General features: G+C 43.1%; 1 protein-coding gene across 15 annotated transcripts in view; it reads left to right on the top strand.

Moving 5' to 3' along the window:
- LOC109854490 (nucleolysin TIAR) overlaps positions 1–19,770 on the top strand; it is a 455,086-nt gene that overhangs the window by 388,615 nt on the left and 46,701 nt on the right. For all 15 annotated transcript variants that reach the window (XM_020427608.1, XM_020427620.1, XM_020427609.1 and 12 more), the window contains one exon: positions 16,246–16,321. In XM_020427608.1, coding sequence (XP_020283197.1) covers positions 16,246–16,321 — 76 coding nt within the window. The remainder of the gene's footprint in view (positions 1–16,245; positions 16,322–19,770) is intronic.

Genomic DNA, 19,770 nt, shown 5'->3' with positions numbered 1-19,770 from the left:
AAAAAAAAAAAAAAAAAAGAAAAGAAAAGAAAAGAAAAGAAAAAAGAGAGCAAGAGCGAGAGAGAGATTCGCAATTCAACCGGACGCCGCCTTTTCGCTCGACGTAGCACAATTTCAGTTGACGTAACTTCAAAGCCGTCTAATCCTTTTAACGAAGCCATATCGGGGGCTACAAGACATCGCCGACCCCTTGTATCTGCCATCTTAACCCTTCGTTATTTCGGCTCCCCTCGAAGTTAACCCCCCCCACCCCCTCCCCTCCCGAGAACGAAGGAGAGAGAGATTCTAAGTTTCACGCGTTTCTCCGCGACCCTCGCTCGTATTCCGGCTAGATGCAAACTTTCGCAAACTGTAGCCAATTCGTTGTTAACTCATCGTAGTAATTTACTTTAATTACACGGGAAAGTAACGTACAACCGCCGCTTTAATCCTTAACTACCGCGCGGCCTTTTTATGATTTAATTAGCGCAGTGCGCCGGCTACACCACCACACACAGAGAAGAGAAAGGTCCCGGAATTATTATTATTATTATTATTATTATTATTATTATTATATTATATTATATTTTATATTTTACACAAGGCATGAATAATTTATCACAAGATTCGGTCGTTTTCCGGCGCGGTGAAAGACGACGAACTTCATTCCCTTTCCCCCCTTGTCCCTCCGCGACGTCAAATGGTTTCATAACTAATTCCGCGTATCACATCGCGCGCACAAGCTGCCGCATTCGGGAATTTAATTATATTTGCGAACTTAAATTATGAAAATCCGCATTCGTGTTCAACATGCCGCTCAGGTTTGTTTATCGTTGACGCTAAGCAGTTCGTCTCTATTCACGACAACGATTCACACATCTCGCAAATTCTATGCGCGCCGAGTAAGAATTTAAATTTTGCATCGGTATCTTACGTTGACAGATTTTATTTTAAACGCATCGAGACCAAAAAGAAAAGAAACGCGCACGAGCGTCACGTGTGTCACGCGGGGGGGAAAAAAAATAAAAGAGTTTCACAGCGAGAAAACGTTTTGCCGAGTCTACTCGGCAAATTTTTTTATTTGCCATCAAACGAAAAAACTTTTTACAGGCGAAACAACAAATTTAATTCGCTCGGCAAATTTCTTGTGCCGAGTCACACGGCGACTAATCTTCTTGCCGTGTTTTCAGCAAAAATGTTTTTTCGTGTACAAACACTTCGCTGTAATATTTTTAACAAATGTTCGACCGATGGCGCTCTCGTCCGGTTGGGACATTTGCCTTATTTAGAGACGCGGAGATTGTGTGCGGCGGAGAGAGAGACAAGAAAATACTCAATTTTCCTCACCGCGCAATTACACCGTTAATTAATCAGAGTCTCGCTCAGGGAATAAAGAGATCAACAGGATTTAGCCTCGTTGAAGCGCTTCGATTCGACTTGTCGGAGAAAATGCCCTCAAAATACGCGTTCAAAAAACGCGTTTGCGATACGTATTGTATTTAAAATTATTCAAACAAATATATGCGCGCGTGTGTGTGTGTGTGTAAAAAACAAAAAAAAACCTAAATTACTGCGATACAACTGCAGAAATATGTATTTTCGTTTGTATTCCACGTTTTTTATGGAAAACGGTTTCGTGTAACTCGAGGCGTCGTGATTATAAATATTTAATTATTATACACACGAAGCGCAAAAAAACAAAACACACCACACGCGTGCCGCGGATAAATTTAATGAAAAACTCCGCATTGGTGAAACGTAATCGAAAACCACATGTCGAACGGGGAGAGATATAGGGGGGGGAGAGGGGTAGAGAAAGCGGAGGAAATGGCAATTCTTTTCGTACTTTGAAAGGGAAATGCCGAGCCGAGCTGAAACGGTTCCCCGTTTCAGTGCCTGTCATTTGGCAGGCACGAAAGATTATTGCCGCGCGTTACAACGCGCGTTCGTAAAACGAACATCGGTAAAAAAAAAACCGCGTCGCTGATTCACCCGCGCGATCTGTGTGTGTGTGTTTTCGAATTTTGCATTGCCCGTTGCCGAATAAGCAAATTACAAAAACGCCGAGCTAACGTTAGAATTTCAACGCGCACAAGATTTTTACGCGCGAGAAGATTGCGTCGAACACATTGCGAGAGAACAAACGATCGAAGCAAGCGCCCCCGATAACGTTTGTTTTAAAGAAACGAAATATTTATACGCGTAAAGTTGCGAACTTAAATATTAACCTTCAAAAATATTTGAAACATATTCGGAACCGTGTTACGTTCAATATTTGCACGTGCAATAATTACTTCTTTAATAAACGTCCGGCACGTGTCCGGTTGTGTGCAACATTTGCTCTATAGAGTAAAACATCCAATGGCCGGCACTTTCGAGACCTGTCAGATTTTTTTTTTTTTGTTTTTTTTTTTTTACTAAAGGACTTTAATAATGTTGCCAGAAAAAGTTGAAATCAATCCGCCGCGGTCTCGAATAAAAAGCAAACATTGTTAACGCAACCAGAAAAAAGCAATAAGTCAAAGTTCGGTTGAGCTCTGTGCGTAAAACATTATCCGTATCACCTTTTACTCAGTCTAGGAGTAAGAGACGTGATGTTTTATCAATTAGAAAATAAATAAAAATTCCAATGTTACTTTTCTCTAGTCTCTCTCGTGCGAATCGAATTTTACTCGCGTTAATTGTTGTTTTTCACCCGTGTGTCGCGCGCCGTTGTATGATAAAATAATTAGATGAGATATATAATCTTTCGCTCGATCTGAAAATTTACGCGGGAGAAAATAATAAGCGTTATATTCTTATATAGCGCTCCTCCCTTGATGGGGATAAACTTATTATCGTAATCGTTAGATGCCATGCAGCGTATCGATTGGAGAAAATACTCAGGCATTTACCATTCAGCCGGAAGTTTTAGCCGACCCGTGAAGAAGGGCCGGAGGAGAGAAAAGAGCGCCGCCATCATCGTTGCTCGCGCGCCACGGCGTTTTATTATCTCGTGTATGTTTTTGTGCAACCTCCGTACCTCCACATTGGCGTACGGTTATCACGTACGTAATATCATACGATCTCTACAGATAGACCTCTTTTTTATTTTGTTTCTTATCCCGCTATAGTTTTTTTCTTTTCTTTTTTTTTTTTTTTGTTTTATTTCCCCGATCGCGGAATACGCGCGCGCAATTTTCCAAGATCGATGTTGTAAATTTACATAATTGTTGTAGAAAAAAAAAAAAAAAACATTTTGCTATACTTCCAACATGCTGATGATATAATTCATCAGTCTCTCGATCTACGTCAGTCCGACGCCGATTTTTAATTGGGCCGATTGTTTCGCAACGACCGACGCGGCGCTCTCGCGAACGTCATTCGCTGGCAAAGGGATTTGTACGACAAATAATATATTTGGATTGAAATAATATTTAATACACGTATTATATACGCACATATCACGCATCGTTGCAGAGAAAAGACATAAATTATCGATACCTGGCGACGCGCCCGAACGAATTCGGCTCCGGCGAACTTTGCAAAATAGCAGTGGCGCAATCAGCGGCGCGTTATCTGCTCTCGCCTATAAACGCTCGGTGTTGCCTTTTGTGTGGACATTGAAAGAGACAGAGAGAGAGAGAGAGAGAGAGAGAGAGTACGCGTATGTGTGTGTGTACGTGTGTGTGTGTGTGTGATGGGGGACAGTCGGGGAGCAATAAATATGTTATTAAAATTACCATAACCTCGCACACACCGGCAAGGGTAAAACGGCGCATTTTGCAGTTAATTTTCCGGTTATCTAGGTAATAATCTCGCTTACGGCAGGGCCGGTTAACCCTTTGGTTATAGGGGTGAATATCGCGGAAAGGGGGATGAGCGCGATAGAGAGACGAGGAAGGTAAATCGGGAGCAAGGGGTGAAAAGGGGCTCGGTAATGGCCGGTGGTGCTGATGCCGCGTGTTACGTATCGGGAACATTAATAAGCGGTTTACAGCGAACGAAAAGTAGGAAGTTTCGGAGGCGGATGAAAACACACAATTTTCTTCAACAACGAGATCGCGCGCGATTCGACTTCTCAAAATCGAGGGAAAAGACGAACTTGGAGCTAGTGGGACTCTCTAAGAGCTGTTGGGGGTGGCGTCGGTGCCAATACGGACTTTGTCTGAAACTCCGCGCCCACACCGATCGACCCGACCTATCCCATCGACAATTAGCCGGGGCTCGGGGTATTGAGTGCACTTAGTAAGAATTAAGTAAACTACCCTCCTCGTCGTCCTGTCGTTTTCATCAATGAAGAGAATGATTTTTATAGAACCTCTCCCCGCGCTCGCGCCGCTCTTATTGCGCGCGGCGTTTTCCAGAGAGCGGAGTCTTCCAAGACCGAGGGGGGGGAGGGGGGAAGGGAGGTATCGCGAGCGAACAATTTTCGCCAATTACCTTGCACACGCTCTGCAGATATCGTTGGAAATCGGGGGAAATGTCTACTCCCTTCCCCCCTGCCCCTTTTCCCCACGTACACACGTCGCGCGCGTTTTTCCAGACTCAATCGCGGACGGGGAAGACGAACGCGTACGCCATTAAGGGTATATTAAGAGAAAATATACTCTCTCTTCCTCTCTCTCTCTCTCTCTCTCTCTCTCTCTCTCTCTCTCTCTCTCTCTCTCTCTCTCTCTCTCTCTCTCTCTCTCTCTCTCTCTCTCTCTCTCTCTCTCTCTCTCTCTCTCTCTCTGAGATATAAGGAGTTAGTTTGTTTCTCCTGAGAGAATAAAGTTCTCTCTCCGCTGCGTTACTTAAGGTCAACAAAGTTTGCGCAAACAATCGTGCCACTTGATTGACTGGCATTACGCTAAAATGCTGGTCTTTAATGCTTTATAAACATTCTTAACCCTGTTGATAGTGTAAACTTCAACCGGTCTGGTTATGCGGGGTCGCGCATTTCTGGCCTCTCTCTCTCTCTCTCTCTCTCTCTCTCTTGCGAATCGTGCCACTCGAACGGAATCGATCGGATAAACCCACGGGGGGTCGAGGGGGGTGGAGAGAGGGGGTTACAGGCGACGATCGATCGACCGAGCGTTAAACGGAAATATATTTAGGGTAAACCAAACGAAATCTCCGGGCCCACTCACGGAATTTCGTAATAATGATGATAATGTAAGGTGGTAAGAGCTCGAGAGCTCTTCCGCTATTCCGCTAATCGAACAGAGTGACGGAGAGAGCGGTGTAACTTCTTATCAAAAATATTTCAACCGCAGGGGTCGCGTGAGTGGGTTATAAATTCATAACTTATATATCCCGCGGGATTCATTACGCGGCGAGAAGATAACAACTCCCGCAAGCACAGAAAACTGCAGTATACCTTCAACTCGAAATATACCCTTGATAAAGGCTTTCCCTTGTAGCTCCGACACGCAGCGGCAGCGGCTAAAACCGCAGGTTTTAAAAGCGCGGAAATTTGTGCGCCGAACGTGCGACACTATCTGCATCCGCGCAACGAATTTAAGACACTCGTAATCGCATGCATTGCGGCAAATGTGGTGTACACCTTCTTAACCCTCGGCAATATGCCCCGCGATGGGGTCTAAAAGATCCCGTCGTAGTTAATACGAATTTAAAAATAAAGATAATATTCTAGTTTTTGTCAATTTTCGTCAAATTGTTTTTCTTTGACTCTCAGAATTTATGTGAGTCAAATTTATATTTTAATATCGTTGATTATATTCAAATCAAAATTGGCACGCGTTAATTGATCATCAGAAACAACCGAAATCAAAATGACGAATTTCGAAAAACGCAATCCACTTGCAACAAAAATGTTCCGAAGACTTTTATTAGAAAACGTATAGAAAAAATAAGTGTGAAATATCGAAAATCTCTGTAAGCTAAAAACTGTTTTGCTAATTAATTATTTCAATGTTGGAAAGAAATTACAAATAATTGGAAAAAAATAAAATGTTTTTGCAATTGCCCGTGAAATTGACGGGATCTAATAAAATGAAATATACAATCATCTCTCTGATTGTTCCGTTGTGTTAACGTTTTTTTTTTTCTTTCCGGGGATCTACCAGCGACCACGGAGTGTGCAATTCTCTCATCGCAGAGAGGTTGATTATTGCGACGGTTAATTATTTCGTAGACAAAACCAACGTGAATCGCGCGCTTCTATGCAATATGCACAACGTGCTCGGGATTGTGTCACGTGAATCATCATCTCTCTCAACGATTCAATGTCAAGCCGTGTCGTTACGTGTGTCGCGGCAACTTGTAAATATTCTATTACATCTCGTTACACATTTTCTATTCCACGTAAACAGACAAGTTGTTATTCGTCCGATGCAGAGAATGTGAGAGAGAGAAAGAGAAAGAGAGAGAGAGAGAGAGAGAGAGAGATCGATAAACGGCATCCAGAGAATACCGATCAAGTGCTGATGAACGACAGCACTCCGCGGCGATTATTTGTAGGTAGATTGATGAATCTGTTCCCGCTCGTACCCGCGCCGCGTCGCGAGTTTCCCTTCCCCCCTTTCCCATCCCCCTCGCCACCCTTCCTCCCGCACGCTCGCGAAAATGGTGTTCTTCAATCTTCGTTGCCCGGGCGATAAGGACCCAGATCCTACGGTACAAAGATTTTCATGCTGACGCGCCATTCCTAGGCGCCTAATTAATGAGTTTGAATTTTTCCGACGGCTAATGGAAAGACTGCCTGCGCAGCACGTAGTCAAAGGAAAACCGGCGCGGTATGAAAGATGAAAAAGCGCGCGGCATCAAGGAATGGAGGTTAATACGCGAAAGTTTCGCGGCTTAAGGATATGAAACTGATGAGGTCGTGACACGATTTCGTCAATTCACGATCCGCGTTTTTCCAACCCGCGCGCGCTCCGCTTTATCGAGAAGTATCTTGGTACGAAATAAGAAATGGATGGAGAGAGAGAGAGAGAGAGAGAGAGAGAGAGAGAGAGAGAGAGAATGCCTGAATGAATATCGATAGAAATGTAGGCGTCGGCTGATGGAAGCGAAGATTGCCTCGGTCTTTACGACACGTATGCCCGGAAATATCGAAAGGATATGTGAAAGATTTTCGAAAACGCGCGAGATACACTTCGTTGATTCGAGAAAAACACACGCGCCCACAAACCCACACCCCGAGCAATTCGCGTTCGACAAATTGTTCGAGATTTACATTTGTAATTTGAATATTATCTAAAAGAAGAATCGCGCGCGGCGGCGGATCGAACGCGGAGAAAAAAGCAAACGCGAGCGCGAGAAGAGAGAGAGAGAGAGAGAGAGTTTCATCAATGTCTGATTTTCATGCTGGGTAAACCCGGGGAAAACTTTTCGCGGAGAAAAAGATTCAATTATGATATCATCGAGTACATTTGAATGTTTCGAAAATAAGGGAAAGTACACGCGCGCGAGGAGCGGGGGAATAAAAGTGGTTATAACGGAAGGGGGAAACGACGCGTTTTAGACAAGAGCGGAAGCGGACGAAAAGAAAAGGCACGCGGAGAAGAGGAGAAGACGGACGCGGAGAGGAAAGAAAATGTAAAAGTCGGATTGAGAGAAGACCGGTTTAAACTTGTTGAAATGCATCGGGCATTCTCCCGGGCAAAAGTACGTGTTTACGAAGTAAGAATACGTTTCGGGAGGCAGACATCGCAAACATAGCAATTGTTAAGTAAATACCGCACGAGCGAATCGCATGTTAATTATCAAAATTGGACTGCAGCTTTTATCAATCTCCGAGAAACTTACTTTGCGAGATAAGAGGAATTACCACTGGGAATTTTACAGGCTCCCGCTACACTTGTCTCGGGATTAAAGAGAACGAAATCCTAGAAACTTGTTAAACGGTTGAACCATTCTCAATTGTTTAAAAAGAATTAAATCGCATTAAGAAAATTGCTTCGTTCGTTGCAAAAAAAAAAAAAAAAACAACCGCAATCAAAACGTTTAATAACGTTTCGAATTTTTGTCTTTCCTCGTCGTGTCTATCGTCCGCCGCAAATTTTAACTATTAATTTTTTTCGATTGTCAGTCGCTGCGCGTTTCGACGAAAAAAAAAAAAAAATTAAATTTCGACGCACAAAGCGACGACTTGCGTGTAAATTTTTTCGCAACGCCAAGTAACAGCCGGTAATAAATAATTAACGGTAACGATTCGAAAGTAACGGCGCGGCGATTGGCAAATTTTTTTTCGTGCAGAATAGAAGAGAAAAGTTTTACAACCGATTGAATTAGTTCTCGCGAAAAAAAATCGAACGGCGCGGAAGAATAAGCACTTTCCCCCCCGTCGGTGTAATCGTAACAGATATCGCACCCCCGTATAAACAACGCCAGAGTCAAGATCTCGAAATTGATAGAACGACGAACAACAAGCCTGCAATCTTTCTGCGGATTACGTCCCTAGCGCGCAATTTGAAACATCGACACACTCTACCCTCCCATTCTCGCGTCTATCACGCCCGACCTAGTCGACGGCGATAAATCTAAACTTACGGTGTATCCTTGGATGCAAATTCCCTCCCTCTCTCTCTCTCTCTCTCTCTCTCTCTCTCTCTCTCTCTCTCTCTGTGTGTTCGATAGACCTTCACGTTTAAAAAATGTTTCATCAGATATCTCCCGGAGAGTCTCTCCCCCTCTCTCTCTCTCTCTCTCTCTCTCTCTCTCTCTCGTNAACTTACGGTGTATCCTTGGATGCAAATTCCCTCTCTCTCTCATTCCCTCTCTCTCTCTCTCTCTCTCTCTCTCTCTCTCTCTCTCTCTCTCTCTGCTGCGGCTATAGAAATTTTGCGCGACAATATCTCCCGGAGAGTCTCTCCCCCTCTCTCTCTCTCTCTCTCTCTCTCTCTCTCTCTCGTGATTTTCTCTCTCCTCGACGGGTGTGAATATACACATCGTCGGGATAAAAATATAAATAATCTCCCGCAAACGAGCACCAATTATCGATGGCGTTTGCGCGCCAATTATAGGTGCGAATAATAACCGAGCGATACGCGGAAGGAAATGCAAAATTACGCGCGCGCGCGCGATCGCGCAGCTGCGATATTGATATGAATGAGAGACAACTGGTGCGAAATTTGTCACATCGGATACATGCCTAGGGCGCTATTTGAATCATCACTCCCCCCCTCCCCCCCCGGCGCCCATCCCCCGCGCGCGCGAAGCCTCTTCTATCCGCGCCACGTCCATCGCGCGCTCGACTGGCTCGATGGCCAATAAATCCAGACTTACTCTTTATCCTATCGAGGCTCTGCCCGCCAGGATGTGAGCCTCTGGCATTGTCGCGGCTATATCACCCGCCAAAAAGGACGAGAGAGAAAGAGACAGAGAGAGAGAGAGAGAGAAAGATAGGAAGAGAGAGAGACAGAGCGCGACAGGACTCGACGGAACCTGAATTAAATTCTGAGATTTATCGCGTCAATAACCGTGCATTAATTTATGATTTTTTGCGGTGAGGAACGTAAATCCACACGAGCGTGCGCGCCAATTGTTTCACTCCGCGTGGCCGACCCGGACGTACGCGAACGGGCATAAAGAGAGGAACGGCGTAGGGAAAACGGGAACGCACAATCGTCTATATAACGGGAACACACAACGGTTCTCTCTCTCTCTCTCTCTCTCTCTCTATCTATCTATCTATCTATCTATCTCTCTTTCTCATATTCTACATATCGAACGGAACGCGAGCGCGCACCCCCTTCCCCCCCGAACGCAAGGGAGTTGGAAACGCGCGATGCGAAGCGCGCGCGGGGAGAGAAAACGGCGGAGGCGACTAGCCGGCGTGTGTTCCACATCTAACTTATATTGACCACTCAACATTCCGCGCCCGTAAACTACGACGTTTCGCCGACCGTTCGATGCGCAAAAGCAATCGGAAATGGTGTGCAGCGGTTCTCCGGAGAGAGTGCCTTTGAAGTCGCTGCGCGTATAACCGCGAACAGGAAGAAGAAGAGGGGGGGGATGGAAGCATCGTCGATTAAAATTATCCGCTTATGTACATACACGCGTAACATAATACATATGTTTGTTACTCTCTCTCTCTCTCTCTCGAAAACCTGACGCCGCGCCGAGAGATTATATTCTTGAATGCGCTTGCTTACAATTTATTTCCGATAATGATTAATCGACCGAGCTTGACGATTCGTAATTGCGTCCGATTCCGCGCGCTTCGCGATTTTCCTTCCCTCCTTCCGCGGCCACGACAGCGGCGGCGGCGGCGACGGCGGCGGGACGCGACGCGACGCGACGCGTTACGAGCTTAAAAAGCGTTTAATTAGTATTAAAGCGCGTGTTTCGCATTAGTCGTTGTACATTAATTTATTCCCTATCGTTACTCATTAGGAAGGTGTACACATAGCGCGAATTTCTCTCCTCACTCTTTTCGCTTCCGCCTAGATACGTCCTTTGATCGATTAATCGTTTTAATTACGGACGAAACCGCGGCAGGTGTGCATTCAAATTGATGCACAGAGTGGAAGTACCGACCGGCTGCAGCCTGAAACGCGCGTAATTCCGCCTGCCTCCTCTTTTATTCCCTTTTACGTTCTTTCCTCTTTTGACAACTCCCCTTCTTTGAAGCTCTTCCTCTCTGCCCCAAACGAGGTCGTCCTTTTGCTTTTTTTTCCTTCTCTCTTTCTCTCTCTGTTTTTTTTTTTTTTTTTTTTTTTTTTCACCCGTCTATTCTTCGTTTTCCATCCGCGTGCGTATCACAGCAAACGTCGTTTGCTGAACTTTTTAAAACATAACACGTTAAATTGTGGTTTTTGCTTAATGCGCTTTATGCGTTTAACGACTTATCTTCGCGTGACCAAGTGTCCTCGTCCTGTTTGAGCGCGTGGACAGCGGAATAAAAGAGCAAGTGGGAGTTGGAAAAAAAAAAAAAAAAAAAACAAAATGCAAAATAAACCTCGCGCGCGTATTCGCTTTCACACACAGTCGCCTATTCAACCATCTATTTCCTAATTGCTTGCTGCTCCTTCGCACTTCATCCATCACAAAGGAGAAGACAATAAAAGGGAGGAAGATCAGTACTGTCATCTTCACGCTGGCAATTTTTTCTACGGGAGTGGGGGGGAGGGAGGCAATTCATTCCGTGGTACGCGGAAAGTGTCATACATCAAAGTTCCGCCGTGGTCTACATCAATCACCGTGCATAGTAGATAGTAGATACCGCGCGACGTAGCCTTTTGAAAATTCTCACTTGCGGTCGAAAAAAAAAAAAGGAAAAAAAAAAGTACTCCAGATAGCCGGTGGATAAGCCGGGGAAGCGAAAAGGGAGGAACACTTCGGTATATACGCGTGGCGGAATTTTATTCGCGGCGAATGCCACCCCCGTTTCCTCTATCTCTATCTCTCTCTCTCTCTCTCTCGGTCGAAAGGATATTTCCTCGTCTTAAGCTCGTGCCGAAACGACTGCAGCCTCCGGGGCCACGTCGCGCGTTCCAGTATTCCTAATTTTGTCCGCCGAGCGCGCTACTGGAATCTTAATTATGAAGAAGAATTCGTCGCGGGGCGAGGAGAGAAAGGAAGGGTGAAAGAGAGAGAGGGACAGAACGGTCCGGTCCCAATTCGCTCGACAATGTCGCCGGTACTTTTCCCGAGAATATGAGCCTTTCGAAATTCAATGACGCGTGTGAAACAAATTGAGATCTCTCTGTGCCATCCCCGACCCTCCCCCCTTCGTAATATCAGAATAATACTGTGTATTAATTAATTGTTTGACATAAACATTTGAATTGTTGCATTTCTTGCAATTGTTTTCCAATGATTACGCGCAATGAAAATTACTGGACAAGATCTACCTGAATAAACGAGTAACGCAAACTAACTCAGACTAATAAAAAACTGCGCTTTATGATGTAAGAAAACGTCAAATAAATAAATGTCCCACTGACCGAACAACCGGCCGGACATTATTTAAAACCATAATTATAATAAAATATATATATTATATTTATACGCGCAAAATTATAAAATCTAATAATTAAAAACATATCAAAACATATTTAAAATATACATATTGAGGATTATATATTATTGCATTGCTGTATAATCACATGTTTTTTTATATATTTGTGCACATAAATAACATTTATAAATAAAATAAATATTATTAGGAAAGGAGAGAAGGGAATAAGGTAAATGTGTGTGTCCAAACGTGACCGAACATTTATTAAAGAAATAATTAACAAATAATAACAAATTATTCATATAAGTGAAGTTAGAAATTGCTAATTAAAAATTGATTTTTAAAATATTTCAAATATTGAAAGTTGTTATAAAATATTCACATATTTAATAATTGTATTCTTATAATAATTTATTCTTTTAATATTTGCATATTTAACCATTGGTTCTTTAATAAATGTCGGGCACCATTATTTTTATGTATCTTTTATATCTTAAAAAAGAATATTCTCTCTCTCAAAATATCGAGAATTGTTATGATTACTTGTATCAAACTTCTTTGCATTTCAAAAACGTAGTTTAAAAACAAATACTAATTTCTTTAATTAATATATTAATTCTTTAATTGTACGTTGTTCTTTGTAACATGTAATTTACATCAAACGAGGAAACAAAAAATCAAAAATTATCTTTATAAATTGAATAATAAAGTTAAGCGAAAAACAAACAGACAATAGCAAAAAACCATTAAACATACCATTAAACCATTAAACAACTCTTATGCGTTTCGAAAATAAAGTTTAAAAATAAATTTCTTTGATTTATAATTTTATTAATTTTGTAATTGTATGATAATTTTGTAATTGTATGATCTTTAATATGTTTCTATACCAAAATATGCTATTTCTCGCAATTTTTTTTCAATAGTTATTTGCATTAAAATTTATTGGACACACACCAAAATTTATATTACTAATATTCAAAACAAACAATCCCATCACCTTGTAACCCTAAAGGCTACTCACCAATACCGCTGATCAGGATCGGCTGCAATTCCTATCTCCAAGGTGATCAGGATTGGCTGCAATTCCTATCTCCGAGCTGATCAGGATCGGCTGCAATTCCTATCCCCGAGCTGATCCTGCCCAAACCGAGTCCTCTGGTGTTGAAACAGCTGCCAAGTCCGCAGGAAGTTTGCACATTCCGCAGTCCTGTAACAAAAATGTCATTTTGTCAATTATATTTCAAATGTGCAAATTTAAAACATAGCTTTTGCTTTAAACGATTAAATAATTGCATAATATTAAGATAAAAGTGAAACACACCTCCGAGTTGATCCTGCTCGAACCCAATACCGCTGATCAGGATCGGCTGCAATTCCTATATTCGAGTTGATCCTGCCCGAACCGAGTCCTCCGGTGTTGAAACAGCTGCCAAGTCCGCAGGAAGTTCGCACATTCCGCAGTTCTGTAACAAAAATGTCATTTTGACAATTATATTTCAAATATGCAAATTCAACAAATAGCTTTTGCTTTAGATGATTAAATTTTGATTGTATAATATTAATATAAAAGTGAAACACACCTCCGGGTTGGTCCTGTTCGGCCCGAACCGGATCCTCCGGTGCTGCAACAGCTACCGAGTCCTCCGGTGTTGAAACAGCTGCCAAGTCCGCAGGATATTCGCACATTCCGCAGTTCTGTAACAAAAATGTCATTTTGNCAATTATATTTCAAATNTGCAAATTCAACAAATAGCTTTTGCTTTANATGATTAAATTTTGATTGTATAATATTAATATAAAAGTGAAACACACCTCCGGGTTGGTCCTGTTCGGCCCGAACCGGATCCTCCGGTGCTGCAACAGCTACCGAGTCCGCAAAAAGTTATGCATCCGCAATCTGAAACGCAACAAATTATAAGATAAATTAAAAATGCAAGAACAAGAACAAAATGTGTGAAAAAAGTTACGTAAAGACGAAACTTTAACGATAGAGTTAAATAAAAAAGCGCGTTATAAAGTGAAACTCGCATACCCGCGAATCTCACAGAGCCCGTATCGTTCGGTGCCGCAATTCGCATCTTTCGCCTTTCCTCGGGTTCCGCAACGGAGCCTGCTCGCAAGCCAGAGTATCTCGTATCCGTATCTAATAATCTTTTATTACATCGCACGTTTAACTAAAACTCGAATTGCACAAGCTTTTGTTACGAAAATGTTGTTAGCCGATTACCGTCTCTCTGCCGCTGTTGCGCGCCAATTTGACGGGAGTGAAGTTGGCGCGCTACGCCACTGTATCGAAAAACATACGTAGATGCGCTACGAGCGCGAAAACGATCGCGCCGCGTCGCCAGTGGTCGTGTAAAATCGCAAAGCGTTTCGGCGTTCGAAATTCACCTTCGAGTGTATCTCGATATCGCGAACAATTTCTCCAATCTAGATTCCGATTCATGATCGATGCATTCTTTTACGATCGTTACATTTATCGATGTTTAATTTTGTCAGTCGAAAGAACCGAATAAAACCAACTAAATAAATAAAGTTGAAAAAACATTAAATACCAAACTTTTTTGTCTCAAACACCGAGTTGAAAAGCAATTTCCTCGACTTATATATTAATTCTTTAGTCGCGCGTTGTTCTTTCGCAACATATTTTATGTCGAACGAGGAAACTAACTCGAAAAAACATGCTTTTATTGTAAAACGAACAAATAACAAAGTCAAGCTGAAAACGTAAACAGTAGCGGATAAACGTTAAATATTTCAAACTTCTTCGCGTTTCGAAAACGGATTTTAGAAACAAATTCTTTCGATTTATACCGTGTGTTGTGCGTTTTGTTCCTTTGTTAACATTATTTTATATCAAACGTGAACAACCATCGAAATGCATCTTTGTAAAACGAATAACAAAGTCAAAAAACATAAACAGTAACAAAAACATTAAACGTATCAACTTCGCGGTTCGAAAACAAAGTTTTGAAAACAAATGTATAATTTTTAAATTAAATTCTGTAATTGCACGGGGCGTTTCTCTTTTATTTATTTCCAGGCCGAAATATCAGTGTCGCGACACGTGTCTACGAACTAAGCGTGACGTAAAAACACGCGTAATATAAAAAAAAAAAAATGCGGATATATGTTTCGTTTTGATTCTACGAAGGTTCTGAACATAGTACTCACTTGGGGGAAGGAAAATAAGGAGCGGCGGAGAGGAAAATGGTGATGTGTGTGTGTGTTTGTGTGTTTGTGTGCGGCTTGACCTTGATACGAATTTGACCGAGCGCGCTGGAACGCGTCGTCACCGCTCGGCCGACCGAAATGAAATGGCCGCGGCGGCTCTCCCCCCACCCCGACGCCCTCTGCCTGCCCTTGCGCGCGGCGCGAGGCGAAGCTAGTGACAAAAAAAGGAAACGGAGAAAAAACATGTTTTCGATATTGTAGATCATGTGCAACGTGCTGGTGCGTCGACGTGTGATGGAAAAGTTGTTGTTGTGTTCGTTGCAACGAATTTGTTACCGTTCCGCACTCATATCGATAGATATATCGTTGCGCGACCCCCCCCGGCCTGTCGCGCCTTGTTGCGCGTTCTCGCGTTCCCATTGGCCGGTGCGTTCGGGCCGGGATGCGATATCTCAAATCGCGCGTGACTTCGAGCCGGGAGCGTGTAGAGGAACGCGCGTTAGAGTCGTCAATCTAGATAGATGCGCGTGTTCGAAGCGTGTTTCGCGTTCGCGCGCAAAATGAAAGAACGCGCGAACTCGCGTCGGTCGCGATTTTCGTTGGTTTATTTTCGGTCGTAAATCGAACGGGAAAGGAAAAACGAAGCGTCTCCGCGCACAAATCGGTCGGTCAACGTGTAATTTTGCATGTTACTTTGTTCATTACGCGGTATCGACGATGTGTCGAATGCAACGATCGGAAACATCGCCGGACGTTTCCGGCGTGAGGAAAACGAGGTTCCGAGAATCACGAACGTTTTTTACACACGTAAGTCGAAACTCGTAATTCGATTAATACGTATAAGAAAATACTTCAATTTTGAGAATTTGTTTATTGCGGGCATTGTTTGATTATGTTGCAATTTACATATATCTGGTAATTATTTCTTTAACAAATACCGAATTGTCGGAACATTTGAATTTGACGCACATCTTGCGAGAAGGAGCACGCGATTAGATTTGGAATAAAATAAATTATATTGTTGTTTAATCTTTGTGTCTAACTCGCGCAAGAACGAGTACAAAAGATTTGATTCGTCCGAAACAATGTCGCGTCCTGCGACATTTTCGTCGATAATTCGTTCTCTCGTTTTTTTTTTTTTTTTTTCATCTCGTATCTTATTTCGTTTTATCTGATGAGATATAATATTTGTGTTACAGGGATTGCAGGGTCGTCAGAGATCCCCAGACTCTCAAGTCCAAAGGATATGGATTCGTCTCGTTCGTCAAAAAAGCGGTAAGAAATGTTGTCGATTCGATATTGTGTTTTTTTTTTTTTGTGGAAAAAAGTAGCGAGATTACGGATTGCCCCGTAGCTGAGATAATACAGATTCTATTCACGGTGAGCCTTGGCTACGGTGTTTGAAATTAGCAAAGCTATAGTCACACGTTCGATGTGTACGTTTTACAAGTAGGTTACGTAACACCGAGAAATTATTTATATTTACATTTGAGAAGCATATACACGCAATCGAAGCGATACCCGGTTGTTATACATTACGTACGTGTTCTTTCCTCTAGCAACATGAGTTGCAAGTAATTTTCTTGCAGAGAGAGAGAGAGAGAGAGAGAGAAAGAGAGAGTTAGAAACTTCTCTTTTATTCAGAAAGTTAGTTTATACGTCAGAAGAGCATGTATCAAAATTAATATATTTTAATTAGCGAATTAGCGAAACTATATAACTTATTCCCGGAATTAATTTTAGAATCTCTCTCTCTCTCTCTCTTTCTCTCTACACGGAAACTTGGCGCGTTACATTCACGTGGGATTTGCTCAAAATGCGGCTGTGTATTCGTTCCTTCAAGAAAGTCGCCGAAAGACGCGCCCGCGTTCTTAAGAGAATCGCGGCGCATGCGAAGCGCCGATTAAAGCAACAACATCCGTAACTTCGTTACCAAGTGTAAGAGATTACAGTCGAAAAACGAAATGACAAATTATTCGGGCCAGTTGTGAGCGGTGAAGATAAGAGAGAGAGAGAGAGAGAGAGAGCTCGCGCCGGGCGATCCGTTTTATGTAAATCAGACTTACGGTGGCATAACGGCGAGGTAAGATAATTCCCGTCCGTTTTAATTATCGCATTTCCGACTCTCTCTCTCTCCCAAAAGTCAACGGAAAGAACGAAACGGGAGCGTTCGTCTAACGACTGCCGACTGCGAAATCACTCACTTTCCTTCCCTTCCCCTATCTTCCGCAGTATATGTCAAACTTGAGACGACGACGTCGTCGTCGTCGTCGTCGTCGTCGTCGTCGTCGTCGTTCTCCTCCCCCGGCTTTCCGCTGATCAAATAACGGGGCGGGTCCGACCGTCACGGTTTACAACATCATTTTTCGGGGGCTAAATGGAGAGTGGCCGGAGTTTTACCGTGACCCGCCAAAATCCGCGACGTAAATCACGGCGAAGTTAGATGTACGGCTGAGTAAAAGAAGGCTTTCCTCCGTTTATGGCGAGGTTATTCGTCGAGGCGCCTGCCCCGAAGGTAGAGTGAGATCTCTCTCTTTCTCTCTCTCTCTCTCTCTCTCGTTTCCTCTCGTGTTTTAATGTCCTATCGATCTGGACCACCGCCGGCACCTGCCTCACACCCGCGGTATTACTATTGCCGAAGTATAAATTTCCCGAGTGTCTCCGTTAACCTCGAGGAACACGCGAAAATTTCACCTCTCCTCCCCCCGCTTTCCCACACCTCCCGCCTTCGTCCGGCATCCCCCTCACGTTCACCGAACGGGGGGTCCCCCGTTGCCACACTATATCCTTCGGACCGACCGGATACACGTACCTAAATCGCGAGCTCTGATCGCCCCGGAGCATCCCGGGCTCTTTTAAGATGTACGGGAGGAAATACGAATTCCTGGGATTCTCGTTTTTCGCGGGAGGGCGGGACCGTGTGTACTGCATTTAATGAATAACCGAGGACTTTTATAATGTTCCGACGTTTTCTTCGTGCGCGCATTTCGTTTCGCGGTCGTCCGACGACGACCGGGACCACCACCCGACGCGCATTAACGCTGTCGCTTAACAGTTCGCGACAAGCGTGCCGAGACGTGATTTCCTATTTATCAAACAGGTAAATATTTATTTTCTATATTTATCATTGCGAAATTGTACTTCGATAGCGCTCGTCCACCGATAAATTAAAAACTGCGATTTGTGTATCTTTCAAAGGTCTGGTGGTTGGGTCACTTCTGATTGTTGTTCTGATCTACCGAAGAAAAATTGCCTCGCTCACACAAGTGTAAATACACTAAATAATTTATTTTTTTAATTTTTTGTAGTTACTACTATTTTTCTATTTAGCGTTCCTATGTGTTAGATGTGTTTTACCAAAAGTTTTTAATTTTCCTTGATATGTCGTTCCTGTTTCGTCAAATATATTTTTAGCTTGAGAAACACCCAATCGAGTGACTCAATCACCGCCAAGGGTTATCAGAAATATACCGCTCTATGGAAAAAAAAAAAAAAAAAAACAAGTAAAAGTAAAGAACGATAGTTTGCAAGAAGAAACACAAATATGTGGCGCAATGTCGACGTGTGTGCAAATACGCATCCGTCACGTGGTTTCTAGACTGTGTGTGGCCGTATTACCGGGTTGATAGACAGAGCGTGTACTTTGCGTCGTGCAAGTACGCGCGTCGTTCGCGGGACGTTCTACTTGTCAACTTTTGTTTCTTTACCATTTGATCGATAAATCGTGCGATATTGTGTGTCTCGCGACCTTAAACACACATACAAAGAAGAAAGAACCGCCGAGTTTCTCGCGGACGGGATTCGCTCGCTCCTCTTCCCCCCCCCCCCGATTTATGACGTTTCGAGACAAATAAGAGCAATTAAAGCGTCATTTAGACGGCGCATCGGTTACGCGCGCATGTGCAAACGTTTATTTTATTTACGATCGCAGTCAAAACACCGGATGCACATAGCAGACACGTTGACACGTTACTGAATATACGACGCCGACCGTGTAAATAAATAGTCTTTATTTTCTGACGCAACAGAGATGTAGTATATATACACATATGTAGATGTATATAAAGTCACGGAGAATTTTTGAAACAACAAGTCATATTTTTATTTGGTCGTGCGTTCGCACAGCTTTTATTAAAAAATTGCTTGAAACGTTACGTAAGATTTTTTTTCCCCGGGATTTTGCCGAGCGAATAAATAAATAATTTTCAACGTTTTCAAGAAAATCATATATGTATATATATATGCGCGCGGGCGCGGAAACCGTACCGTTACTCATTACGTGTCTCTGTGAGAACATCGCGGTGACGCAAAAAAAGAAAAAATTTGTATAAATTTTCCCTCGCGCGGAATATAATTGAATAAACAGCTTGGCTGGTTTCTTCTCTCTGTGTCGTCTTTCAGTAATCAGGGCGGGAAGCGGGAGGAGGAGGAGGAGGAGGAGGAGGAGGAAAATACGCGTCAGAGATACGTATGACGAAGTTTTAATTTGAGAAAGTTGTGCGTTCTCTCTTCGACGTAAGTAGCGACAAAGTCGACTGCGATCAAGCTTAGTGCAACTTGTTTAGCAAAGAAGAGAAGTTTCGTTAAGGCCACGTAATCCGACAGCGCGTAACGCCGTATATATCGGGCATGACTTAGTAATGCGTGTAACAGCTGGGTGTCGATGCGCGCGCGGCGCTCCCCCGTTTATCTATAGAGCATCGTCGGCCGCGGAAGAAATTCGA

Source organism: Pseudomyrmex gracilis, unplaced genomic scaffold (genome assembly GCF_002006095.1).
Source record: "Pseudomyrmex gracilis isolate BER0280 unplaced genomic scaffold, ASM200609v1 scaffold_68, whole genome shotgun sequence".
Lineage (NCBI taxonomy): Eukaryota > Metazoa > Arthropoda > Insecta > Hymenoptera > Formicidae > Pseudomyrmex > Pseudomyrmex gracilis.
This window is presented reverse-complemented; position numbering and strand designations above follow the sequence as displayed.